At 43.2% G+C, this 27,768-nt stretch overlaps 1 protein-coding gene across 2 annotated transcripts in view; it reads left to right on the top strand.

Annotated features, from left to right (window-relative positions):
• Positions 1–27,768, top strand: part of bicdl1 (BICD family like cargo adaptor 1) — a 137,683-nt gene that overhangs the window by 49,242 nt on the left and 60,673 nt on the right. For both annotated transcript variants that reach the window (XM_034169716.1, XM_034169715.1), the window contains exon 3: positions 24,505–24,621. In XM_034169716.1, the coding sequence (XP_034025607.1) occupies positions 24,505–24,621 (117 nt within the window). The remainder of the gene's footprint in view (positions 1–24,504; positions 24,622–27,768) is intronic.

Here is a 27,768-nt window from a genome sequence, read left to right as displayed (position 1 = left end):
ATGGATCAAATATGTGGACTTAGTGTATTCCAAAGCTCTTTTATAACCCAAGAAGGAAGAGGGTCCAAAGAACAGGTTGTTGAGCGTGCTGATGTAATATAACAATCTTTGACAACCCGGACAATGAAGGAAGCTGGGAATCCATCACTCCCTGTCCACGAGCAGCCGCACATGCTACATCATAATTTAGCGACTAGGGTATTTGCAGCCTGATGTCCTCAACCCTGTTATTAAAAAACGATAGAAAGCCCTGTGCTGTCAGTTGAGAGCAGCTATCTGATTGGTCTGGGTGAGCTTTGATACTGTATCAATCAATCAACTTCAATCAACTTTTTTCTTATATAGCGCCAAATCACAACAAACAGTTGCCCCAAGGCGCTCCATATTGCAAGGCAAGGCCATACAATAACCATGAAAAACCCCAACGGTCAAAACGACCCCCTATGAGCAAGCACTTGGCCACAGTGGGAAGGAAAAACTCCCTTTTAACAGGAAGAAACCTCCAGCAGAACCAGGCTCAGGGAGGGGCAGTCTTCTGCTGAGACTGGTTGGGGCTGAGGGAAAGAACCAGGAGAAAGACATGCCAAGAAGGGGGGCAGAGATCGATCACTAATGATTAAATGCAGAGTGATGCACACGGAGCAAAAAAAGAAAGAAACAGTGCATCATGGGAACCCCCCCACAGTCTACGTCTAAAGCAACATAACCAAGGGATGGTCCAGGGTCACCCGATCCAGCCCTAACTATAAGCCTTAGCGAAAAGGAAAGTTTTAAGCCTAATCTTAAAAGTAGAGAGGGTGTCTGTCTCCCTGATCTGAATTGGGAGCTGGTTCCACAGGAGAGGAGCCTGAAAGCTGAAGGCTCTGCCTCCCATTCTACTCTTACAAACCCTAGGAACTACAAGTAAGCCCACAGTCTGAGAGCGAAGCGCTCTAATGGGGTAATATGGTACTACGAGGTCCCTAAGATAAGATGGGACCTGATTATTCAAAACCTTATAAGTAAGAAGAAGAATTTTAAATTCTATTCTAGAATTAACAGGAAGCCAATGAAGAGAGGCCAACACGGGTGAGATATGCTCTCTCCTGCTAGTCCCCATCAGTACTCTAGCTGCAGCATTCTGAACCAACTGAAGGCTTTTTAGGGAACTTTTAGGACAACCTGATAATAATGAATTACAATAGTCCAGCCTAGAGGAAATAAATGCATGAATTAGTTTTTCAGCATCACTCTGAGACAAGACCTTTCTGATTTTAGAGATATTGCGTAAATGCAAAAAGGCAGTCCTACATATTTGTTTAATATGCGCTTTGAATGACATATCCTGATCAAAAATAACTCCAAGATTTCTCACAGTATTACCAGAGATCAGGGAAATGCCATCCAGAGTAACGATCTGGTTAGACACCATGCTTCTAAGATTTGTGGGGCCAAGTACAATAACTTCAGTTTTATCTGAGTTTAAAAGCAGGAAATTAGAGGTCATCCATGTCTTTATGTCTGTAAGACAATCCTGCAGTTTAGCTAATTGGTGTGTATCCTCTGGCTTCATGGATAGATAAAGCTGGGTATCATCTGCGTAACAATGAAAATTTAAGCAATACCGTCTAATAGTACTGCCCAAGGGAAGCATGTATAAAGTGAATAAAATTGGTCCTAGCACAGAACCTTGTGGAACTCCATAATTAACTTTAGTCTGTGAAGAAGATTCCCCATTTACATGAACAAACTGTAATCTATTAGACAAATATGATTCAAACCACCGCAGCGCAGTGCCTTTAATACCTATGACATGCTCTAATCTCTGTAATAAAAACAGAGTATCAAACAGCAGTTTTGAATCGTGCCTCTTACTCTCAATTAGATGACTGATACGCAGTCATATCCTTCCAGGTTTCATAAAATACATTCAGTCTGGACTGACGCCACTGACGCTCAGCTTTCCTCCATTGTTTTTTAAGAGTTAAAACATTTTTCATCTACCCAGGGAGTAGGACTCTTTCTAAGCGACTTCTTGGCCTTTGCTGGTGCCACCGAATCCAGCAGGCCGAGAAGGATGAGATCAAACTGCTCAGTCAGGTTATCCACTGTGAGATTGTTACTACAAACTGAGTCAGCCAAGTCAGGCAATCTTAAATTAAAATCCTGTGTGGCACTTGGGCTGATATATCAAGTTAATGATGTCACTGTTCCTCTATCTGAAGCCGATGAATATGGGATGAAGACATCAAACAAGATTAATGAATGGTCTAACATTGGTAAAACACAGAGTTCTTTAACTACGACAAACAGCCCAAAGCATAAAACAAGATCTAAAGTATATCCATGACATTGTGTTGGTCCAGACACCAACTGTAAAGTGCACCTCAGCGGAGGATCTTGGTGTGCATTTTTTTAGTCTGTTTAATTTAACCAGACACCAACTGTGTCACGTTAAAAGAATCAATTAGGTTTAAAAAGTCTTTGACCAGTGGCTTATCATCACAGCATAGATGAATGCTGGAGTCTCCCATTATTAAAATCCTACCATATTGAGTAATAAAACAAGTTAAAAAGTTAGCAAACTCAGAGATAAATATATTTGGGAGGGCAATAAATAAATAACAGCAACTAAAACCACAGAGGGATGATTAATAGTAAACAAATGTGATTCAAATGAGGTAAATGTAACACGATTCACAGACTACATTTCAGAAAGTTATTAATAAAAACTGAAGCCACCCCTCTTCCCCTCCCTGTCAGCCTTGGGTGGCTGAAGAAGCTGGTGTCGGTGGGGGGAAGCTCTAGCAGGGGTGCAACTTCACCATCGCACAGCCTGCTCTCCGTCAGAAACATGGCATCCAGCTGGTGTATTTCAGAGGCCATGAGAAACAAAATTCTTTGGTCTGGTGAGACAACTAATGAACTCTTTGGTGTGAATACCAGGTGTCATGTTTGGAGGAAACCAGGCACCATCCCTACAGTGAAGCATGGTGGTGGCAGCATCATGCTGTGGAGATGTTTTTCAGTGACAGGAACTGGGAGACTAGTGAGGATTGAGGGAAAGATGAATGTAGCAATGTACAGAGACATCCTGGATGAAAACCTGCTCCACAGCGCTCTTGACCTCAGACTGGGGTAACGGTTCATCTTTCAGCAGGACAATGACTCTAAACACACAGCCAAGATATCAAAGAAGTGGCTTCAGGACAACTCTGTGAATGTCACTGAGTGGCCCAGCCGGAGCCCAGAGCTGAATCTGATTGAATGGAACTTGAGAGGTGCTGTAAAGAGGAATGAGCAAACTGCCCAAAGATACGTGCACCAAGCTTCAAGAAGACTTGAGGCTGTAATTGCTGAAAAAGTGCATCAACAAAGTATTGAGCAAAGGGTGTGAATATTTATGTACGCATGATTTCTTTGTTTTCTATTTTTAATGAATTTGCAAAAAAAAAAAAAAAAAAAATCATGTTGTCATTATGGGGTGTTGTAAGTAGAATTTTGAGGGGAAAAAAAAGAATTTCATCCATTTTGGAATAAGGTTGTAACATAGAAAAATGTGGGAAACCTGAAGCGCTGTGAATACTTTCTGGATGCACCACGACTTTGCCAGCAGTTTCCTTTGGGTCCCCCCCGAGAAATAGGAGTACAGAAACTCAATAACTCTAAAATATGAAAAAACATCGAAAATGCCAGTCAGACCACATATAGACGGACAAACGGTCACTCCCACGGTCATTTCAGTTACCATTTTACTGAAGTTGCATGCCTTTGTAAGTGGGAGGAAGCCAGAGCACCCGGAGGAACCCACATGAACTTACAAACTCCACACAGACAGGACCCAGCGGGACGTGATCCCACACCCTTCTTGCTATGAGGAAACAGCACTAACCACTCAGTTTAGGAGGAATTAGCTTTAGATTAATTGTTGATATCCCTGAACTTCTTGTCTTCACACTGCTTGTGGAATTTTAGTGTCTGTTCAGTCTCGTGAAGCTGAAATATCAGAGCAAGATGTTCCAGAACCTTCCAGCACAAAGGCAGAGTTTTATGGAAAAACTAAAACGACCTGATGCAGCTGAGCTCCCGAAAAACTGCATGTGTGTAGTGCCACCTAGAGGCCAGCCTGTGTCCAGCAGGTTGACAAATTATAAGTTTCACTCAGCATCCAAATAGTAAAGAAAAGTTAAAACGGCTTCAAACACAGACCGTTTTCACTGAAAGGTGTGCTGATGTTCTTGGAGCTGTGCTTTATCTTCTGAACCCTGCAGATGATTCACCTCCTCATTTCCAGTGTGTGACACACATACACACGCCTGTGGGTGACTTTTCAGGATTTGGCTGTTGCCATGGCAGGTGATGATCATCTGAATCATACATTAAGAAAACTGGGCTTTCTGTCTGTGGCCTGATTCCACCTGCTCAATAAGCGCAGTGACACACACACACACACACACACACACACACCCCTTCTACAAGGCCCATGACATTTGTCTAAAATAGACCCACACGCTATCACAGAAGCACTCAGCCTTTACAGGGGCAGATAAGGGTTTTCAGAGTGATGCAGCGTGAACATGTGAATGCACTGCTGTGATTCCTGCAAACAAACCCTCATCCAGTCGACCTCACACTCATCATTTCCACTCTCATGCATAGAGTGTGATGAACAGTTATCACTCTCATCAGGAACTTCTGATCTTGTGATTACAGGAATTAACACAGATTTTAAATCGTGTTCGTGTGAGCTCATAAATTCTGTGCTAATTACTGATTGAGCTTGCATTAATTTTACAAGCCAGGCTGTTGTGAAAGTGTAGTGACACGGACCCACAACAGGGGGCGCAAATGAACGGCCAATAGATGAGCCAAAAAGTAACAATTTAATGTTGTGAAATGTGCACAATGAATATACAGACAATCTCAGAATATGATTACAGTCAATCCACAAAGGTGTCGTGTGGGCAGGCTCGAGGATAGAAGACGTCTGTCCTGAGAAGAGCCGGAACCACACGATTTCCGCCACCACAGAACCTGGTGAATACTGGAGCCGCCAAGTCCCGAATTCCCAGGTGATCACCGTCCCCGACTGTCGGATCTGGTACTGCTGGCGAGAACAAAGACAGTCAAGTGTGGGTGTGTGTACACCCAGTAACAACAACGGTGGGAATGCCACCTCCACCTCTCACTCAATATGTTGCAGAGTACCGCAGTGATTCCTCAGGGGAAAAGAGTGCCGTCCTGCACTCACTCAGCCTCCACAGAAAGAGGGACCAGTACTCCTGCAAACACTCACAATATACAGATATAGAAAACACAAATGGCTGAGGATATTACCTCCAATGAAGTATGATATCTCGGCAACGAGGTGGAGATGACGTCTGGTCTTTATGGAGTGAGATGATGTTGAGTAGATGGGTGACAGCTGTCAAGAGATAATGAGTGACAGCTGTCACCCCCGGCTGTGTTCGTGGCGGCAGCGCCCTCTCGTGCCTGAAGCCCGCACTTCAGGCAGGGCGCCCACTGGTGGTGGGCCAGCAGTACCTCCTCTTCTGGCGGCCCACACAACACAGGCAGCACTTTTACAGACAGTTTTCTTTGGATGAATCAGGGGATGAATTACATGAACATTTCCAAATCACTGAACATATCTTGGACTTGATTTCCATCAGTCATTAAGAAATACAAACAGCGTGGTAATGTGTAGTAAAGTCAGGTCAGGACCAGCATTCATCTTGTTTCTGGTAACATTGTATACTCATCGGCCACTTTATTAGGTACACCTTGCTTGATTGGGGTTGGACCTTCTTTTGCCTTCAAAACTGCCTTAATTCTTTGTGGCTTAGATTGGAAACCTTCCTCAGAGATGTTGGTCCATATTGACTTGACGGCTTCACACAGTCGCCTGTTCAACCAGTCTGTCCATTCTCCTCTGACCTCTGACATCAACAAGGCATTTTCATCCACACAATTGCCACTTAGTGGATAGCTTCTCTTTTTCAAACCATTAAACCCTATAGATGGTTGTGCATGAAAATCCCAGATCAGCAGTTTCCAAAACACTCAGACCAGCCGTCTGGCACCAACAACCACGCTATGTTCAAGTCACTTAAATCCTCTTTCTTTCCCATTGTGATGCTCAGTTTCAACTTCAACAAGTCGTCTTCACCACGTCTAGATGCCTAAATGCATTGAGTTGCTGCCATGTGATTGGCTGAGTAGCTATTTGTGTTAACAAGCAATCAGATAGGTGTACCTAATAAAGTGGCCCTTGAGTGTAACGACCAGGTGGCAGACACTGGGTGTCGTGTCTGTTGTCTCAGTCTGTGTTCTGACTGCAGTGAGCAACCTCTCTGCAGGGGAGACCTTTGATGGACGACTGCCCCAGAGGTGACACTTTATTGGTCATGAGTGATTTCAGTGCGACCACTAGTCAGGACGGAGAACGACATCAGTCCACATCAACTCAGTTCAGTCTTTAAGAATGTCAATTTCTTTTTTAACTAGGTCATAACAGGAGGCAATCTGCTTGTCAAAGCTTTGCTGCAAGAGATTGTCAAAAACAGCAAGTTCACTTTGTAGAATACACAGTCTGGAAGTGTGAGATTGTTTTTTATGAGAGGCAAAGAGCGTGGCATTATTACGAATAAAAGCATTAACGGCATCCCAGAGAATCCTTGGATCATCGACAGACCCTTTGTTAATATCAATAAATTGATTAATGTCTAGCTGATCGATGTGTGAAATCTTCAGTCTTTAGATTAATCATACGCCAGAGATCCTCCAATCCAGTCTCATCCATCTGTGTGCAAAGAGCTTCTGATTCTGATCCAGGTTTTCAGAATGGCTAGATCTATCAATCAAACAATCGATTACTGAATTAAAGTTAGCACCTACTATAAACTCAAAACCAGGAGGTTCAAGCATTAATTTAGTTATCTGATCAAAAAAAACTTTTTTTTGAAAACATTAAGAGCATATAAAGGGCTACATCAGCACGTTCTGTGTGACCTTTAGCGAGCGCAATCCAGCCTGTTATCAGACCAGGTATCACAAAGCTTAAATTGTAAATTGTGGAGACCAATAACTGCAACCCCTTTTGTTTTGTTCTGAGCAGAAAAATGGACAATAACCTTAAAGAATCTATTTGCTAATCTGTGAATGTCGCCTCCAAGAAGATGGGTCTCTTGTAACACTGTAATTTGGATCCCTTGGCAATGGAAAAAGTTCAGTATGGCAACACATTTGATGGGATTATTAAGGCCTCCTGCATTAAGGCTGAGAAATTTCAAATTAGTGGCGTTAGACATTCATGTAAAAACAGAGTAGGCAAGAGCCACCGATGATACAGGAGAGAAAAAAAAAACAGTCCTGGGCCTGAGTGAACCAACATAGCAACCATGAAATCAAAAACAAACACAAATGCAAATAGAACATGAGCAGCAGAAAGGAAACTTCCTTACCTAAAGCTCCCATTGAGAGAAAAAAAGGACTAATCAGTCCTAAACTGCACACTATACAAAATAATGAAAACTAAAAAGGGTTTACAAACTACCGAATGCACCCCTCCCTGGCCATCATAGTAAACAAATACACTGTTAAAGTCTGTGCACCAATTCAAAATAAAATAATAATACTCCCCCAGCTGGGGTTAGACCGTCGTGAGACAGGTTAGTTTTACCCTACTGATGATGTGTTGTTTCAATAGTAATCCTGCTCAGTACGAGAGGAACCGCAGATTCAGACATTTGGTGTATGTGCTTGGCTGAGGAGCCAATGGTGCGAAACTACCATCTGTGGGATTATGACTGAACGCCTCTAAGTCAGAATCCTGCCTAGACGAAGCGATACCGAAGCGCCGTGGATTTTCGGTTGGCCCCTGATAGCTGGGCCTCGCCCGGTGAGCAGAGCCACTCGTGACTGGACTGAGGCACGGCCGGATATGCGGCTGCCCCTCTCCTCCCACGCAACTCATGTTTGTGGAGAACCTGGTGCTAAATCACTTGCAATCGGTGGAGTATTGGTGGAGTGTCCTTGCCTCAACTGGAGGAGTTTAAGTATCTCAGGGTCTTGTTCACGAGTGAGGGACGGATGGAGCGTGAGATCGATAGACGGATCGGTGCAGAATCTGCAGTGATGCTGTCGCTGTATCGGACTGTCGTGGTGAAGAGAGAGCTGAGTAGGGGGGCAAAGCTCTCGATTTACCGATCGATCTACGTTCCGATCCTCACCTATGGTCATGAGATTTGGCTCATGACCAAAGAACGAGATCGCAAGTACAAGCGGCCGAGATGAGTTTCCTTCACAGGGTGGCTGGGTGCTCCCTTAGAGATAGGGTGAGGAGCTTGGTCACTCGGGAGGAGCTCGGAGTCGAGCCGCTGCTCCTCCACATCGAAAGGAGTCAGTTGAGGTGGCTCGGGCATCTTTTCCGGATGCCCCCTGGACACCTCGCTGGAGAGGTGTTCCGGGCACGTCCCATTGGGAGGTGGCCCCGGGGAAGACCCAGGACACGCTGGAGGGACTGCATCTCTCGGCTGGCTTGGGAGCGCCTTGGGGTTCCCCCGGAGGAGCTGGGGAAGGTGTGTGTGGATCGGGAGGTCTGGGCGGCTTTGCTTGAGCTGCTACCCCCCCGCGACCCGACTCCGGATAAAGCGGAAGAAAATGGATGGATGGATGGATACTCCCCCATTTATGAATAGTGAATGAGGGAGAACAGGAATACAACCTGATATAAAAACAATGACAAATACTGAATATTGCAGGGGAATGTAAATGCTGCAACACAATACCATAAAAGAACAAGTATAAAAAAGGAAAACAGAAGAACAGAAGGGTTATCCTGAGGCAGAGCCGGCCCAAGGCATACGCCAACTACGCGGCCGCTTAGGGCCTCCACGCCACCAGGGGGCCCCGAGAGCACCGAGACGTTGTGATAAAAAAGTAAATATATACATGAAATTAAAATAATATTGAATAATTTAAACGAAATTGTATTACACCCCAAAAAAATAAATTCATTTTGACAAAATACAAATACTAGGTTAATTGATGCCTCCTGTTGGCTGCTGCCACCGGTGGGCAAATTTAGATGCACCGCTTGGGTCAGTTGGTCGATGACTAATCGTGAGGAAAGAAGTGAGTGCAAGTCATGTCTCAGAAAAGAAATTATCCCTCAGGAGCGGAGAAAAGAAAAAAGAAGTTGGAAGATGAGAAAAAACAACAAGACAAAGGTAGGTTTGCATGTCCAATATTACAATTTTTGTTATCATTATTTGCGAAATGCTCCGTTCCTTTAGTGTAAAGTGCTTTAGGTGTCTTAAAGTCAGAGGCGATTGCTCTAAGACTGCAAGGGAAGCTCAGCTTCCCCTAAAATGTCAAAAAATAAGTGATCAAATATATACTGTTGTGTGTACATGTCATTGACTAAATATGCGCTACAACGCGCTCAACTTTTGTTCAGAATCAGCTTCTTATCACTGGTAATGACGCGGCTTTCCTCTCACTCAAACCCGCAGCTTCACAGTGCTTTAAACAGACTTCAATAGCGACACAAAGACTGCAGCGAAACGAGACGAGTCATTGGATAAATGCTGGGCTTTGTCCCGCCCATCGGACGCTCAGCGTGTCTGGGGGTCTATGGGGCAGTGGGCTGGCCTCGGCCGGCCCGGACGCTCAGCTTCTGTATGATGATTGGATGATCTGTCTGAGGCTGAATCCCTTTTTGATTGACAGCGAAATGAGCGAATCAGCGATTTTTTGGTGTAAACATCCGTGGGAGCATTTTCATCCTGTTCTGAGTTGAACCGGAGACTTTCCTAATCTTCTTAGCGGCATTTTCTTTGTTATAAACGACTAGCGACAAATCGAGCTTCTATGTCTGGTGTTTTTTTTTTTTTTTGTAGCTGCTTGTGTTTGGAGACTGACTTCTATCGCAGTTTCTGTCCCTACCGAGCAGCGGGTGCTGCTGAGCTCCTCCACCGTCACAAAGCGCTCACAGGCGGACACACTTCACATTAGCCTCTCGCCAGTCCCAGCTAGCGAGCTAGCTAGGTAGCAAGCCGCACATAATGGCAGACAATTGAATGTTGTGGACCGGGTTTTGGCGAAGCCATTTGATAGTCTTCCTTACGAAGAAAAACGTAGAGTTAAACAGCAGGGCAGATCAACTCCTCAGATTAATTTGGTGCGGAAGGTGGAGAAAAGTAGCTCAGCTCTCAGTGGTTTGCAGGCCAAAGCCCCCAGTGCAATGTTTGTACATTGCTATGCACACACATTGCTGTTATGTTGTGGATTTCTATGTTCATTTTGGAGATTAAGTATTGTATTTATTATTTAAGTATTTAATGTTGATTACAACTTTATTTTTCTGTAAGATAATGTCAATGTCATTTGATTCTACAACCCCTGGCAAAAATTATGGAATCACCGGCCTCAGAGGATGTTCATTCAGTTGTTTAATTTTGTAGAAAAAAAGCAGATCACAGACATGACACAAAACTAAAGTCATTTCAAATGGCAACTTTCTGGCTTTAAGAAACACTGTAAGAAATCAAGAAAAAAAAGATTGTGGCAGTCAGTAACGGTTACTTTTTTAGACCAAGCAGAGGAAAAAAATATGGAATCACTCAATTCTGAGGAAAAAATTATGGAATCACCCTGTAAATTTTCATCCCCCAAATTAACACCTGCATCAAATCAGATCTGCTCATTGACATTGACCCTATGCCATGACATTGACCCTATGTGTCTTTTTGCAAGGAATGTTTTTGCAGTTTTTGCTCTATGGCAAGATGCATTATCATCTTGAAAAATGATTTCATTATCCCCAAACATCCTTTCAATTGATGGGATAAGAAAAGTGTCCAAAATATCAACGTAAACTTGTGCATTTATTGATGATGTAATGACAGCCATCTCCCCAGTGCCTTTACCTGACATGCAGCCCCATATCATCAATGACTGTGGAAATTTACATGTTCTCTTCAGGCAGTCATCTTTATAAATCTCATTGGAACGGCACCAAACAAAAGTTCCAGCATCATCACCTTGCCCAATGCATATTCGAGATTCATCACTGAATATGACTTTCATCCAGTCATCCACAGTCCACAATTGCTTTTCCTTAGCCCATTGTAACCTTGTTTTTTTTCTGTTTAGGTGTTAATGATGCCTTTCGTTTAGCTTTTCTGTATGTAAATCCCATTTCCTTTAGGCGGTTTCTTACAGTTCGGTCACAGACGTTGACTCCAGTTTCCTCCCATTCGTTCCTCATTTGTTTTGTTGTACATTTTTCGATTTTTGAGACATATTGCTTTAGGTTTTCTGTCTTGACGCTTTGATGTCTTCCTTGGTCTACCAGTATGTTTGCCTTTAACAACCTTCCCATGTTGTTTGTATTTGGTCCAGAGTTTAGACACAGCTGACTGTGAACAACCAACATCTTTTGCAACATTGCATGATGATTTACTCTCTTTTAAGAGTTTGATAATCCTCTCCTTTGTTTCAATTGACATCTCTCGTGTTGGAGCCATGATTCATGTCAGTCCACTTGGTGCAACAGCTCTCCAAGGTGTGTTCACTCCTTTTTAGATGCAGACTAACGAGCAGATCTGATATGATGCAGGTGTTAGTTTTGGGGATGAAAATTTACAGGGTGATTCCATCATTTTTCCCTCAGAATTGAGTGATTCCATATTTTTTTCCTCTGCTTGGTCTAAAAAAGTAACCATTACTGACTGCCACAATCTTTTTTTCTTGATTCTTATAGTGTTTCTTAAAGCCAGAAAGTTGCCATTTGAAATGACTTTAGTTTTGTGTCATGTCTGTGATCTGCTTTTTTTCTACAAAATTAAACAACTGAATGAACATCCTCCGAGGCCGGTGATTCCATAATTTTTGCCAGGGGTTGTATTTTGTATTTGGATATTGAACATTTTGCACACCATTGCACATCTGAAAGAAATTAAACTATTTAACGTGTTTACTATAAATGCAGTCTCCTGCCTGCTGATGTTACTTTCAAATAGTTAAATTAATGAGCCATACTTATACATCACTAATTAAAACATATTTATGAGTTTGCTGCCCCTTTAAGGTTAAAAACAAGAATGACACCTGTATGATGTAAGATAATTACAAATAATGCTAATGATTGTGAGTACGTTACACACATAACAGTGTAGCCATAAAGGCTTGGGCCGGCCCTGTCCTGAGGGACATCTGTTCATCAGTAAACCCGCCTCAACAGTCAAGTGTTTAAGCCCAGAAAGAGAAAAAAATCAAAACTCAGTTTGAGACAACCAGACTCTCCAGAAAGGCCCTGGCTTCTTCAGGATCTTTGAAAGATTTCTGGACACCACTTAGCTGTAAAGATAGCACAGCAGGAAACACCATCTGAAAGCGTATATACTTTTTGATCAGATCAGAGCAGACCGGGTTGAAGGCTCTCCTCGCCTGTCGAACTGCGGGTGGGATGTCGGGGACGATGCGGACGGCTGTCGTGCTGGAGACCACCCAGACATCTGGCAGCGGACAGAATCAAAGCCACGTCACGGGGACGGCGAAGCTTAATAATGACAGGGTGAGGCCTGCCGTTCACGGGCCGACCCAGACCTTGATATGCGCTGTCTATGGCAACTTCTGGATGTGGCAATTTTAGAAGCTTAGGAATAAAGTTTTCAAAAAATGAAATCGGCTCCTCACCTTCTGTGGACTCCTTGATGTTCAACAGACAGATATTATTCAGTCTAAAACGGTTTTAAATGTCCAAAATCTTGTCCTGCAGCTGTGCATTTATTTTAATCAAATCACCAAGTTTTCCCCTCAGCGGAGTAACGTCGTCCTCCAAGCCAGAAATACGAGCCTCGGCTACGGAGGAGGCCAGTGAGTCGGTGACTGCTGCTAATTCCTCAATCCGCTTGACAACATCATCAATCTTGGCTTTCATGGCTTTCAGTGAGGTCTCAAACTTAACAAAAGCACCATTCATGGTCGTTTTAGTCCTCAATGTTTATATATATATATATATATATATATATATATATATATATATATATATATATATATATATATATATATATATATATATATATACACACACACACAGTGATGCCGGTAACACGTTACTCTAATCTAACCACTTTTTATAGTAATGAGTAATCTAACGCGTTAATCTTTCCAAATCAGTAATCAGATTAAAGTTACTTCTCCAAGTCACTGTGCGTTACTATTATTTTTGCATTGTGGGTTGATAGCAGCATTAAACTTGGTCCGTGGGCAGGGGGTCGGGGTTCGACTGAACTGCCCACTTTAAGCGAGCTGTCAGCTTTTCATCTGCGGTTTTCTGCAGCAGCTACGACTCGTCCTCACCTCTTAAAGCGCGGTGACATCAGCACACCTGCACTGAGCTTTACAAAGACATTTTTATGCTTTTTTTTTCTCCTTTATTTAGAAATCTGAGCTGAGCCGCTCCGTATCTGCTGCTAAAAACAGCTGATCCTCCGCGACGCGTCAACAACTAACACTATTTTTTACTCAAATGCACCTAAACTCTCTTTCTGAGGACCACATGATGTGAAAACGCAATTAAACTTTCTTACCTGTAAATCTGGTCATGTTTTTTGCATAAATAAATGTTATCCATTCTTTGTGCTCAAACGCCAAAGCAGGGGCGAATCCAGATCGAATGGGGGCGTGGGGCAAGTATGTGTACCCCCCCCCCACAACACCCCTAGATTAAAGGTCCAGTTTTGAAGCCTTTTTTTACTACAACTACTAATACTACTTCTAATAATAATAATTTCGACAAGTAGGTTAGAAATAGCAAGTTTTACTGTTACAGTGCTGTCAAGAAATATGAGGTCAAGAAAGAGGTCTTTATTTTACTTTTTATAAAACAAGTATTTATTTTCATTGAAGTCAAGAAAGGGTGACTATAAAGTGAGTTTTGGCAAAATGGGTATCACTGTCATGTTGAGGTGGCAGAGGGGTGTTGTTGGCAGCTGGGGAAAGTAACTAAAAAAGTAACTAGTCATCTAACTTAGTTACTTTTACAATTGAGTAATCAGTAAAGTAACTAAGTTACTTTTTCAAGGAGTAATCAGTAATTGGATTACTTTTTCAAAGTAACTGTGGCAACACTATATATATATATATATATATATATATATATATATATATATATATATATATATCTATATATATATATATATATATATATATATATATATATATATATATATATTGTGTGTGTGTGTATGGATATATGTTTGGTTTTTATTCTGGTAATCGTGTAAAAAGTTAAGAGGTACACCGCAACACTGCAATTGCATGGATTGTAACACCTGTGTGGGTATTGTGGAGGCATAAGGATTTTCAGGCTGTGTGTGGAAAGAAAGAGTCAAGACATTGACCGCTGATCAGATAACAGGCTCTTTAATGTGAAGTTTCAGGCACTGTGTCAGACAAGGTGTTCTGATTGTAACAGTGTAAAGGTTGGTTTTCTGGGCTCTACTTTTATCCACTTGTCAGGGCAGGGGGACCCACATGTGGGCAATCATGCATACAGTGTCTAAAGAATGCATCTATCAAAACATAAACGCAGAGTAAATAAAAAAAACAGGTTGTTAAACAATTTTGTCGCAGTGTTTTGTCACAATTTTGTCGCAACAATGATGGATTTTGTCGCAGTGTTTGTGGTTCCCAGTGCTGTGATGATCAGAGAGTCCCTTTCATCTGAGAGAAAGTCTTTTTCACCATGATGCTTATCAGAGGTCACTTGGAGGTCGTAAACAAAGTCCCACTGTGAAACTTGTCTTTATTTAAGACAGTGTCTTTTCTTGCATTCTGATTGATCAGAATTGCTCATAGTAGTCTGTGTCACTCAGAGGTCATTTGTGTGATAAGGCTCAGGAATGACCTGATCATATGTTGTAAAAACTGAAGATGTTTTTTCACACTGAATGTGGGGTCACAAGCGGTCAAACAGACATTTCTCTTTTTTTTTATCAATGTCTTTTTATTATTTTTACAAGTTTAGAAAATAAACACAATCAGAAGTGTACAAGGAAAAAGAAATCCCTCCCCTCCCGCTCCGTGCTATACTGGTTGAAGAACCATACCATATATCTGTCTGGTACAAAATTGTACTATAAGGATTTGCATACAAAATACAGAATTGAGCGATTTAAATCAGATTGTTAGCAGACACACTGTCAAAATAAAAGGCAGCCATTGATCGTAAAATTTCCCAGAGGAACCTTTAAGTGTATACCTTATCTTTTCCAAATGTATATGTGTCATAACATCTTTCATCCAATGAATGAATGTTGGAGGGCACCCCTCCTTCCATTTGAACAAAATTAATCTATGAGCCAATAAAGAACAAAAAGCAATAATTTTTTTCTTGGCTTCTGTTCCAAATAGATTTCAGGGATACCACCCCAAATAAAGCATTCCGATAACAGGAGTACACAGTTTTTCCGCAAATCCTGGAAAAGCCCTCATAAATGGAATTCCAATATCCACGAAGTTTGGGGCAGGTCCAAAACATGAGCACAAGTATGGCAGGTGCTTGTTTACAACAATCACATGATGGTTTGTCCAGATCTGGTTTGATCTTGGACAACTTGTCTTTAGACCATTGCAGACTGTGCATAACTTTGAATTGAACCACCACATGTCTGAGTGAGACTGAAGATGAGTGAATGTTATGTATCGCCCTTTGCCACACAGAGTCCGATATAGTCTCATTCAAGTCCATTTCCCATTTCCACTTAAGGTCCTCCAGACTGGGCTCATGATATGATGTGAGTAAGGTGTAAATCCTACTCAAAACCTTTTTAGAGTCAGTTTGATAATGCAGACGTTTGTCCATCAGTGACCGGGAGGGACACAAAGGAAAACAGCCAGAATTTGAATGAACAAAATTTCTCAATTGCAAATATCTAAAAAAGTGTGACTTTGGAATATTTCTTTACCAGCTGAAACAGACATTTATTTAACAGAAAAACAATATTTATCATTTTGGTTTCCACAGTATCATACTGCTCTGTATGCCGGGGATGGTGCTTGCTGTGATTAGTTTGGATAGATTGAGTACCAGCTACTTGCTGCTCAGCAACCCGAACAGTCTGGCTTCATACCCAAAATGTCACCATTAAACACAAGTGTGAACATCTGCAGAGCTTCTTCATAGCCTATGTTGGTTTTTGCAAAGGGTTTGATTCAGTTGATATGACTGCTTTCTGTGACATACTGAGAATTTGTGGAATCCTCATCAAGTTGCTGGGCATCATAGTCAGTCTACATACAGATACTCTGTGTGATCTGAGTGAGTCGGGGTGGAGTTTTTTCCTAGTGAAGACTGACATTCGTCAGGGATGTGATCTCTTGCTTGCCTCTACTGGTGGTTGGCTCTCACTGCTGTATTGTATCACTTCCTGTTCCGGAGCACAGCGGTGTTTTGCTGTATCTGTTAGCTGTTTAATCTGCGCAGTTAGATTGATCTATACTCAACAAAAATATAAACGCAACACTTTTGGTTTTACTCCCATTTTGTATGAGATGAACTCAAAGATCTAAAACTTTTTCCACATACACAATATCACCATTTCTCTCAAATATTGTTCACAAACCAGTCTAAATCTGTGATACTGAGCACTTCTCCTTTGCTGAGATAATCCATCCCACCTCACAGGTGTGCCATACCAAGATGCTGATTAGACACCATGATTAGTGCACAGGTGTGCCTTAGACTGCCCACAATAAAAGGCCACTCTGAAAGGTGCAGTTTTATCACACAGCACAATGCCACAGATGTCGCAAGATTTGAGGGAGCGTGCAGTTGGCATGCTGACAGCAGGAATGTCAACCAGAGCTGTTGCTCGTGTATTGAATGTTCATGTCTCTACCATAAGCCGTCTCCAAAGTTGTTTCAGAGAATTTGGCAGTACATCCAACCAGCCTCACAACCGCAGACCACGTGTAACCACACCAGCCCAGGACCTCCACATCCAGCATGTTCACCTCCAAGATCGTCTGAGACCAGCCACTCGGACAGCTGCTGAAACAATCGGTTTGCATAACCAAAGAATTTCTGCATAAACTGTCAGAAACGTCTCAGGGAAGCTCATCTGCATGCTCATCGTCCTCATCGGGGTCTCGACCTGACTCCAGTTCGTCGTCGTAACCGACTTGAGTGGGCAAATGCTCACATTCTCTGGCGTTTGGCACATTGGAGAGGTGTTCTCTTCACGGATGATGCGAAGGAGATGTGTTGCACTGCATGAGGCAAATGGTGGTCACACCAGATACTGACTGGTATCCCCCCCGCAATAAAACAAAACTGCACCTTTCAGAGTGGCCTTTTATTGTGGGCAATCTAAGGCACACCTGTGCACTAATCATGGTGTCTAATCAGCATCTTGATATGGCACACCTGTGAGGTGGGATGGATTATCTCAGCAAAGGAGAAGTGCTCACTATCACAGATTTCAACTGGTTTGTGAACAATATTTGAGGGAAATGGTGATATTGTGTATGTGGAAAAAGTTTTAGATCTTTGAGTTCATCTCATACAAAATGGGAGCAAAACCAAAAGTGTTGCATTTATATTTTTGTTGAGTAATAGTTACCTAGATAACGATTTGTTTCACAGTGTAATCTTCACGTGCCTTAACTAAAGCACTCCCTCTGCTGAATCACCTCTAAATTATTTACACATTATTCACTTTGTGTGTTTTTAGGAATCCACTAGCTTAGCGCAGCTACTAGCTCTTAGCCGGTTTAGCATGGCGGCTTCTCCTGTCTCTCCTGCACTTTTCTGCTCTGGGTGTGAAATGTTTAGTTATTCCTCGGCCTCCTTTAGCAGTAATGGTACTTGTAATAAGTGTAGCTTATTCGTAGCTTTGGAGGCCAGGCTGGGCGATTTGGAGACTCGGCTCCGCACCGTGGAAAATTCTACAGCTAGCCAGGCCCCTGTAGTCGGTGCGGACCAAGGTAGCTTAGCCGCCGTTAGTTCCCCCCTGGCAGATCCCGAGCAGCCGGGAAAGCAGGCCGACTGGGTGACTGTGAGAAGGAAGCGTAGTTCTAAACAGAAGCCCTGTGTACACCGCCAACCCGTTCACATTTCTAACCGTTTTTCCCCACTCGACGACACACCGGCCGAGGATCAAACTCTGGTTATTGGCGACTCTGTTTTGAGAAATGTGAAGTTAGCGACACCAGCAACCATAGTCAGTTGTCTTCCGGGGGCCAGAGCAGGCGACATTGAAGGAAATTTGAAACTGCTGGCTAAGGCTAAGCGTAAATTTGGTAAGATTGTAATTCACGTCGGCAGTAATGACACCCGGTTATGCCAATCGGAGGTCACTAAAATTAACATTGAATCGGTGTGTAACTTTGCAAAAACAATGTCGGACTCTGTAGTTTTCTCTGGGCCCCTCCCCAATCGGACCGGGAGTGACATGTTTAGCTGCATGTTCTCCTTGAATTGATGGCTGTCTGAGTGGTGTCCACAAAATGAGGTGGGCTTCATAGATAATTGGCAAAGCTTCTGGGGAAAACCTGGTCTTGTTAGGAGAGACGGCATCCATCCCACTTTGGATGGAGCAGCTCTCATTTCTAGAAATCTGGCCAATTTTCTTAAATCCTCCAAACCATGACTATCCAGGGTTGGGACCAGGAAGCAGAGTTGTAGTCTTACACACCTCTCTGCAGCTTCTCTCCCCCTGCCATCCCCTCATTACCCCATCCCCGTAGAGACGGTGCCTGCTCCCAGACCACCAATAACCAGCAAAAAAACTATTTAAGCATAAAAATTCAAAAAGAAAAAATAATATAGCACCTTCAACTGCACCACAGACTAAAACAGTTAAATGTGGTCTATTAACCATTAGGTCTCTCTCTTCTAAGTCCCTGTTAGTAAATGATATAATAATTGATCAACATATTGATTTATTCTGCCTTACAGAAACCTGGTTACAGCAGGATGAATATGTTAGTTTAAATGAGTCAACACCCCCGAGTCACACTAACTGCCAGAATAGTCGTAGCACGGGCCGAGGCGGAGGATTAGCAGCAATCTTCCATTCCAGCTTATTAATTAATCAAAAACCCAGACAGAGCTTTAATTCATTTGAAAGCTTGACTCTTAGTCTTGTCCATCCAAATTGGAAGTCCCAAAAACCAGTTTTATTTGTTATTATCTATCGTCCACCTGGTCGTTACTGTGAGTTTCTCTGTGAATTTTCAGACCTTTTGTCTGACTTAGTGCTTAGCTCAGATAAGATAATTATAGTGGGCGATTTTAACATCCACACAGATGCTGAGAATGACAGCCTCAACACTGCATTTAGTCTATTATTAGACTCAATTGGCTTTGCTCAAAATGTAAATGAGTCCACCCACCACTTTAATCATATCTTAGATCTTGTTCTGACTTATGGTATGGAAATTGAAGACTTAACAGTATTCCCTGAAAACTCCCTTCTGTCTGATCATTTCTTAATAACATTTACATTTACTCTGATGGACTACCCAGCAGTGGGGAATAAGTTTCATTACACTAGAAGTGTTATATGGCTGGGGGGGCCTGGCTGCCGGTTTGTTTCTGTCTTTTGGTTTTCCTCCCAGGTGGCGTGCATTTGGGACTGAGTGGCTGTGTTGCTGAGGCTTTCAGGACCTCACCCTGATCACCTGCGACTCGTCAGGACTCACAGCTGTGGTGCATCTGGATGGATTGGAACGTGTTGGCATTTAAGACTGGAGTGCACAGTGTGTATTTGCCAGAGACTCGACCTTGTGACCAGACGGGTGAGATCGTCGTCTCGGGAGCCATCTCATCAACAGCGGATGCTGAGAACGTCCAGGTTTGATGCACAGTCTGTGAAAGAGGAGGGGGTGAGGTCTCACGCTCGTCAGCACACTTCCTGAGGTACGTTAGATTTTGTGACTAACAGTTATACAGTCAGTAAATGTGGTGTCCCTCACACCTTATTGTATTGAGCTGTTTGTTAGTCATGTATCAGCTTCCACTGCAGTGGAGTTTTGTGAACTGGATGTTCCATGCCTGCAGGTTGGGAAGCTGATCAGTAATCAAGCCAGGAAGTGTTTGCTGTTTGTACACCTTTAAGTGTTCTGTGTGTAGAGTGTGGACTCACATAATGGTTCCTTCTTTCACAGACTCGGTTGTTGCGGCCACCTGGGGGGTGTCGGCGGGGTCCTTGGGTCCGAAACAGCTTCTGGCTCCGGACCGTTAGCGCTGCTGGGAGCGCACCACGCCAGACCGCACCTTTTTGTTATATTATCACTGTTATGTATTAAATTCAGTTAGCCTTTGTACCGTGCTCTGCTTATTTCATACTGGGTCCTTCAAACGCTGGTCGGTTCTCCGAGCTGCGTCCGACACATAACAAGAAGTCTTTCAGAAAGCGCTGTAACTAGGTTTAAGGATATGATTCCTTCTTTATGTTCTCTAATGCCATATACCAACACAGTGCAGAGTAGCTACCTAAACTCTGTAAGTGAGATAGAGTATCAATCAATCAATCAATCAATTTTTTTTTATATAGCGCCAAATCACAACAAACAGTTGCCCCAAGGCGCCTTATACTGCAAGGCAAGGCCATACAAAAATTATGTAAAACCCCAACGGTCAAAACAACCCCCTGTGAGCAAGCATTTGGCTACAGTGGGAAGGAAAAACTCCCTTTTAACAGGAAGAAACCTCCAGCAGAACCAGGCTCAGGGAGGGGCAGTCTTCTGCTGGGACTTGTTGGGGCTGAGGGAGAGAACCAGGAAAAAGACATGCTGTGGAGGGGAGCAGAGATCAATCACTAATGATTAAATGCAGAGTGGTGCATACAGAGCAAAAGAGAAAGAAACAGTGCATCGTGGGAACCCCCCAGCAGTCTACGTCTATAGCAGCATAACTAAGGGATGGTTCAGGGTCACCTGATCCAGCCCTAACTATAAGATTTAGCAAAAAGGAAAGTTTTAAGCCTAATCTTAAAAGTAGAGAGGGTGTCTGTCTCCCTGATCTGAATTGGGAGCTGGTTCCACAGGAGAGGAGCCTGAAAGCTGAAGGCTCTGCCTCCCATTCTACTCTTACAAACCCTAGGAACTACAAGTAAGCCTGCAGTCTGAGAGCGAAGCGCTCTATTGGGGTGATATGGTACTACGAGGTCCCTAAGATAAGATGGGACCTGATTATTCAAAACCTTATAAGTAGGAAGAAGAATTTTAAATTCTATTCTAGAGTTAACAGGAAGCCAATGAAGAGAGGCCAATATGGGTGAGATATGCTCTCTCCTTCTAGGCCCCGTTAGTACTCTAGCTGCAGCATTTTGAATTAACTGAAGGCTTTTTAGGGAACTTTTAGGACAACCTGATAATAATGAATTACAATAGTCCAGCCTAGAGGAAATAAATGCATGAATTAGTTTTTCAGCATCACTCTGAGACAAGACCTTTCTAATTTTAGAGATATTGCATAAATGCAAAAAAGCAGTCCTACATATTTGTTTAATATGCGCTTTGAATGACATATCCTGATCAAAAATGACTCCAAGATTTCTCACAGTATTACTAGAGGTCAGGGTAATGCCATCCAGAGTAAGGATCTGATTAGACACCATGTTTCTAAGATTTGTGGGGCCAAGTACAATAACTTCAGTTTTATCTGAGTTTAAAAGCAGGAAATTAGAGGTCATCCATGTCTTTATGTCTGTAAGACAATCCTGCAGTTTAGCTAATTGGTGTGTGTCCTCTGGCTTCATGGATAGATAAAGCTGGGTATCATCTGCGTAACAATGAAAATTTAAACAATACCGTCTAATAATACTGCCTAAGGGAAGCATGTATAAAGTGAATAAAATTGGTCCTAGCACAGAACCTTGTGGAACTCCATAATTAACTTTAGTCTGTGAAGAAGATTCCCCATTTACATGAACAAATTGTCACTACACTTTCACAACACTTTTAACAGGAAGAAACCTCCAGCAGAACCAGGCTCAGGGAGGGGCAATCTTCTGCTGGGACTGGTTGGGGCTGAGGGAAGAGAATCAGGAAAAAGACATGCTGTGGAAGAGAGCAGAGATCAATCACTAATGATTAAATGCAGAGTGGTGCATACAGAGCAAAAAGAGGTGAATAAAAAGAAACACTGGGTGCATCAAGGGAACCCCCCCAGCAGCCTAAGTCTATAGCAGCATAACTAAGGGATGGTTCAGGGTCACCTGATCCAGCCCTAACTATAAGCTTTTTCAAAAAGGAAAGTTTTAAGATTAATCTTAAAAGTAGAGAGGGTGTCTGTCTCCCTAATCCGAATTGGGAGCTGGTGTCAGAGGACAGGAGCCTGAAAGCTGAAGGCTCTGCCTCCCATTCTACTCTTACAAACCCTAGGAACTACAAGTAAGCCTGCAGTCTGAGAGCGAAGCGCTCTATTGGGGTGATATGGTACTATGAGGTCCCTAAGATAAGATGGGACCTGATTATTCAAAACCTTATAAGTAAGAAGAAGAATTTTAAATTTATTCTGGAATTAACAGGGAGCCAGTGAAGAGAAGCCAATATGGGTGAAATATGCTGTCTCCTTCTAGTCCCTGTCAGTACTCTAGCTGCAGCATTTTGAGTTAACTGAAGGCTTTTTAGGGAACTTTTAGGACAACCTGATAATAATGAATTACAATAGTCCAGCCTAGAGGAAATAAATGCATGAATTAGTTTTTCAGCATCACTCTGAGACAAGACCTTTCTAATTTTAGAGATATTGCGCAAATGCAAAAAAGCAGTCCTACATATTTGCTTAATATGTGCATTGAAGGACATATCCTGATCAAAAATGACTTCTCACAGTATTACTGGAGGTCAGGGTAATGCCATCCAGACTAAGGATCTGGTTAGACACCATGTTTCTAAGATTTGTGAGGCCAAGTACAATAACTTCAGTTTTATCTGAATTTAAAAGCAGGAAAAATTAGAATAATTTTAATAGAATCTAATCTAAGGAAATTAGATTAGATTAGATAGAACTTTATTAATCACTTGGGAAGACTTCCTCAGGGAAATTGAGGTTTCAGCAGCATTGTATAGCAGCACACAGGGTAAGAAACACACAGAGTATCAAAAGTGAAAGTAAAAAACTATTTGCAAATATAAATACACATATTAGTCCAGGAGCCAAGCAGGTTTTCGGTACCACTTGAGGGGAATAAACAAAACTTTGAATCCAGCCTCAGTATATCATGGCCTACACAAAAATGTATGATAGCCATCCCATGGTGGTAGCTGTAGCCAGGTAGGGGTCAGTGAAGAATTACACAGAGGTCAAACTTTGAAAATGCTCCATTCATGTTAAAAACTGTATCACATTACTTGTCTGGTCATAATGATTTCAAAAAGGTATAGTTTGGACTATCTGTGATGGAATGTTTTGGAGTTATGGGGTAAAAACAGCCAAAATTGTGACAAAGGTCAGTTTCAATTTGTACAGGGGTCAAAAGTTAAAGTTGCTCCAATTTCAGTACAAAATGATGCGAATTGTTGGTTGATTTGTTGGTTGAAATAAAAGGATTATTAAATGGAATAGTTTTGACTGTGCTGAATGTTTGGTCTCCAAGGTAAAAGGTCAAACAAGGTCAATATCTATTGGATTCTATGACATGTGACATATATTGCCCTGTAACATGATAACTAAGCATGACAGATGGTGCAAACTATTCCTTATTAGAACCCTATTAACCAATGATTTGCATCTTTTTTTTTACTGAATTTTAGCAACTTTAACTTTTGACCCTTATGCAAGCTGAAATTGACCTTTGTCACTATTTTTGCTGTTTTTGCCCCATAACTCCAGACCATTCCATCACAGATAGACCAAACTGTACCTTTTTGGAATCGTTATGATCAGACAAGTAATGTGATATAGTTTTTAGCATGATTGGAGCATTTTTAAAGTTTGACCTTTGTGTAATTCTTTATTGACCCCTCCCTGGCTACAGCTACCACCCTGGCCATGATACACTGAAGCTGGATTCTAAGTGTTTATTCTCCTTAAGTGGTACCGATTTGGTCAAAATTGATGAGTGGCTCATGGACTATATATATATACCAGAAATACTGCTCGCTGCTGGTTTTCTGGCTACTACCCGTCCCGTCCTCTGTCTTCCTGTTGTACAACTTCCCCCTGAGTGAGGAGTTGCCAGTCTGATAGCCTGAGGCACAAAGGAGTTTTTCAGTCTATTGGTTCTTTTGATAACATTTCAGTTTTGTTGGAATGGGAATGTTTGGGCATTTCAAATATATTTTTATGCCTCTGCAAAAAAAAAAATGACAGTTCTGTATAGTGTGTGTGTGTGTGTGTGTGTGTGTGTGTGTGTGTGTGTGTGTGTGTGTGTGTGTGTGTGTGTGTGTGTGTGTGTGTGTGTGTGTGTGTGTGTGTGTGTATTTTGGCTGATTACGATAAGACACGTCATTGCACCGAGACTTGAGCCAAACATGGATTTTGTTCTGTTTCTCTCCATCCAGGCTGCAGAAGTGGAGAGGCAGCTGTCTACTCAGGTCCATTCATTACAGGACGATTTCAGGGAGAAGAGTTTGTCTACGAACCAGCACATGACTCGACTGGAGACTCTACAGGCTGAGGTGAGACACCTTTGACTTCACTTTATATCAGGAATGACTGAATTGGGAGTGATTGTATTTTAGAAGTATGAAATTTACTGTAGTTATAGTTCACCTGTTCCAGAGGCAAGCCGCTTCAGATGGCACATGGTCCAGAACTGGTTAGAGGTTTGATGGATGGAGCTCAGTTTGGAGTATACAGTGTTTGGTATATTTCTCCATAGATTGTGTATCCTGGACAAACCCTCCGTGACCTCACCCTCAGGTTTTCCATAGAGACCCAGAAGAGCCGTTTAGAAGCTCAAACATGCTCTGGTTGTCGCCATGCTTTCTTCACCTACGTCTCAGCTATTCCATAAATGTTTTACTGGGTGACCAATGTGGAAGGAATGGAATCTGAACACGCCCCGCCTCAGAGTCACTGAGCAAGCTAAAAGCTAACAGGCTAACCATGGTTTGGGTGTTTTACTAAAGCTTATTCGTATGGACTGGGCAGTGGTTGTCATAACGGATTGTTTTGGTGTGGTAATTAAAGTCATGACCGAATTATTTCCTCAGTAATCTTGTATTAACTGGCCCTAACAGTCCACAAGATACTGATAGCTACTAAAAGTGCGAATGCCATTACCATACAAAATTAAATAACATGAAAATTTCACTCAATGGAACGAGAGTTACGAATGTAACTACGGTTCTATGAATTCCGGATGACCGCCAGAGGGCGGTGCTTTAGCACCTGGATAACTACATGTGCGCAGCACAGAGGTCGAGAATATATACCAACAAAGTCACACCATTGAATGTGACCTGGGTGACGTCACTGGTTGTCTTTATATACCAGACGCACCCAGCGCTCGCTTCTTTTCGGAATGAACTTGCAAGACTCTGAGTGACAAGCAACTCTGGCGGTCATCTGGAATTCATAGAACCGTAGTTACATTCGTAACTCTCGTTCTATTTCATTCCTCCTGACCGCCAGAGGGCGGTGCTTTAGCACCTGGATGACTTAATACCAACAAGGTCACGAAGAGTCACACTCACCTCGCATCAGCAGTGGGGAGTGGAGGCAGACAACACCGCCGAAGTCACCGCAGGAGGAGCGGCCACATTCAGTCTGTAATAGCGGGCGAAGGTACAGGACGAAGCCCACGTAGCAGCAGCACAAATATCACTCAAAGGGACACCTCTCAGTGCAGCCCAGGAGGTGGACACCCCTCTGGTGGAATGGCACGTAACCTTAGGAGGCTGAAGACCTCTGGACCTGTATACTTGTAAAATGGCATCCACGACCCAATGCGAGAGTCGCTGCTTTGAGACAGCACAGCCTCTTTTGTGATCACCGTAACACACAAACAGGGCATCCGTTTTCCTGATCCCGGCAGTCGCACTAATGTACTGCTTCAACATTCGGACAGGACACAGGGAACCTGAAACAGATAATCCTGGATCAGAATGCGGGACATACACAGCCAAGGAAACTGGCTGGTTAACATGAAAAGTTGAAATTCTCTTGGGTAAAAAGGACGGATTAGGCCACAGCGTAACCCCAGATCCGTCAGAATTCCATCGCAAACCGTCCCCAGCGACTGATAGGGCATGGAGCTCTCCCACCCGCTTTGCCGAAGACAGTGCAAGTAGAAAGGCAGTCTTCACTGACACCCATTTAAGATCAGCACTTTCAACTGGTTCGAAAGGGGATAAGCTTAAACCTTCCAGGACTAGAGGAAGATCCCATGAAGGTACGCGTGCAAGCCTTGGAGGCTGCACACGTAGAGCACCTTTCAAAAAACGACACACTAAGAGGTGTGAACCCACTGACCGGCCATCAACGTAGACATGCCGGGCAGAGATTGCAGCAACATAAACCTTCAAGGTAGCGACAGAAAGTCCTTTCTCCAGCAGTTCTTGTAAATATTTGAGGAGAATAGGCACAGGGCAATGCTCCGGGTCTAACTTTTGTTTCTCACACCACCGCGCAAACAGCTTCCATCTGTTGTCATACAAAGCCCTGGTAGAAGCAGCACGTGAATTAAGGATAGTCTGAACAACAGCCTGGTCACAAGAACTTAACAAGGAGTCTGGCCCCTCAACGGCCACACATACAGTTGAAGGCGTTCTGGGTGAGGGTGCCAAATCCTCCCCTGTAGCTGTGACAACAAATCCTTCCTCTCCGGGAGAGCCCAAGGTTCTCCCTTGAGGAGTTTGTAAATCATGGGAAACGAAATCCTCCCAGGCCAGAATGGAGCAACCAGCAGCACCCTGTGGCTGCTCTGATCTATCCTGTGCAGTGTCAACATCAGCAGCGGGAGAGGAGGGAAGGCATAAAGGAGGCAATCCGGCCACGGGTGAGCCAATGCATCCTGCCCCAGCGGGCTGTCTGGTTCCAAGAGGGAGTACCATCGTGGGCAATGTGTCGAGGTGCTTGAAACGAAAAGGTCCACTTCCGCTGCACCATATTTCTGCCAGATCATTTGGACCACAATCGGGTTCAGTCTCCACTCTCCCGGTGGTGTTTTCTGTCTGGAGAGTAAATCCGCTGCGCTGTTCTGTACACCGGGCAGATGAACTGCTCTGACACTCTGAAGGCGAGGCAACGCCCATAAGAGAAGCTTCCGAGTTTCTGCCAATGAGTGATTGGACCTGGTGCCCCCCTGATGGTTTATGTGATAGACTGTTGACGTGTTGACCGACCGGACAAGAACATATCTTCCTCTCAGGGCTGGGAGGAAATGCTTGAGAGCCAGTCGCACAGCGCGAAGCTCCAGCACGTTTATGTGTTGGAGTCTCTCCTGGGGACTCCAGACACCCCTCACCATCCTGTGATTCCACACGGCCCCCCAACCTTTGAGTGATGCATCTGTAACAACCACCTCTCGGTGAGAAGGAACAGAGCCTAGAGGGACACCCTTGCAGATGAAGTCCACATTCCCCCAGGGTTTGAGGTGCAGAAGGCACTGGTTGGAGAGTCGTACAAGCCTGTGCTGATGCAACTTCGAGTTGAGGCCTAGGTTGTTGATCCAAATCTGTAGGGGACGTAAGAACAGAAGTCCCAAAGGTACCACTAGCGACATTGCAGTCAATTTGCCCATCAACCGGAGCAGCAAACCAAAAGGCAGCATCACAGCCCGTTGAATGTGTGAGCCGAGACGAATTACATCGTCCACTCTC

Source organism: Thalassophryne amazonica, chromosome 5 (assembly GCF_902500255.1).
Source record: "Thalassophryne amazonica chromosome 5, fThaAma1.1, whole genome shotgun sequence".
In the NCBI taxonomy this organism is placed as follows: Eukaryota; Metazoa; Chordata; class Actinopteri; order Batrachoidiformes; family Batrachoididae; genus Thalassophryne; species Thalassophryne amazonica.
This window is presented reverse-complemented; position numbering and strand designations above follow the sequence as displayed.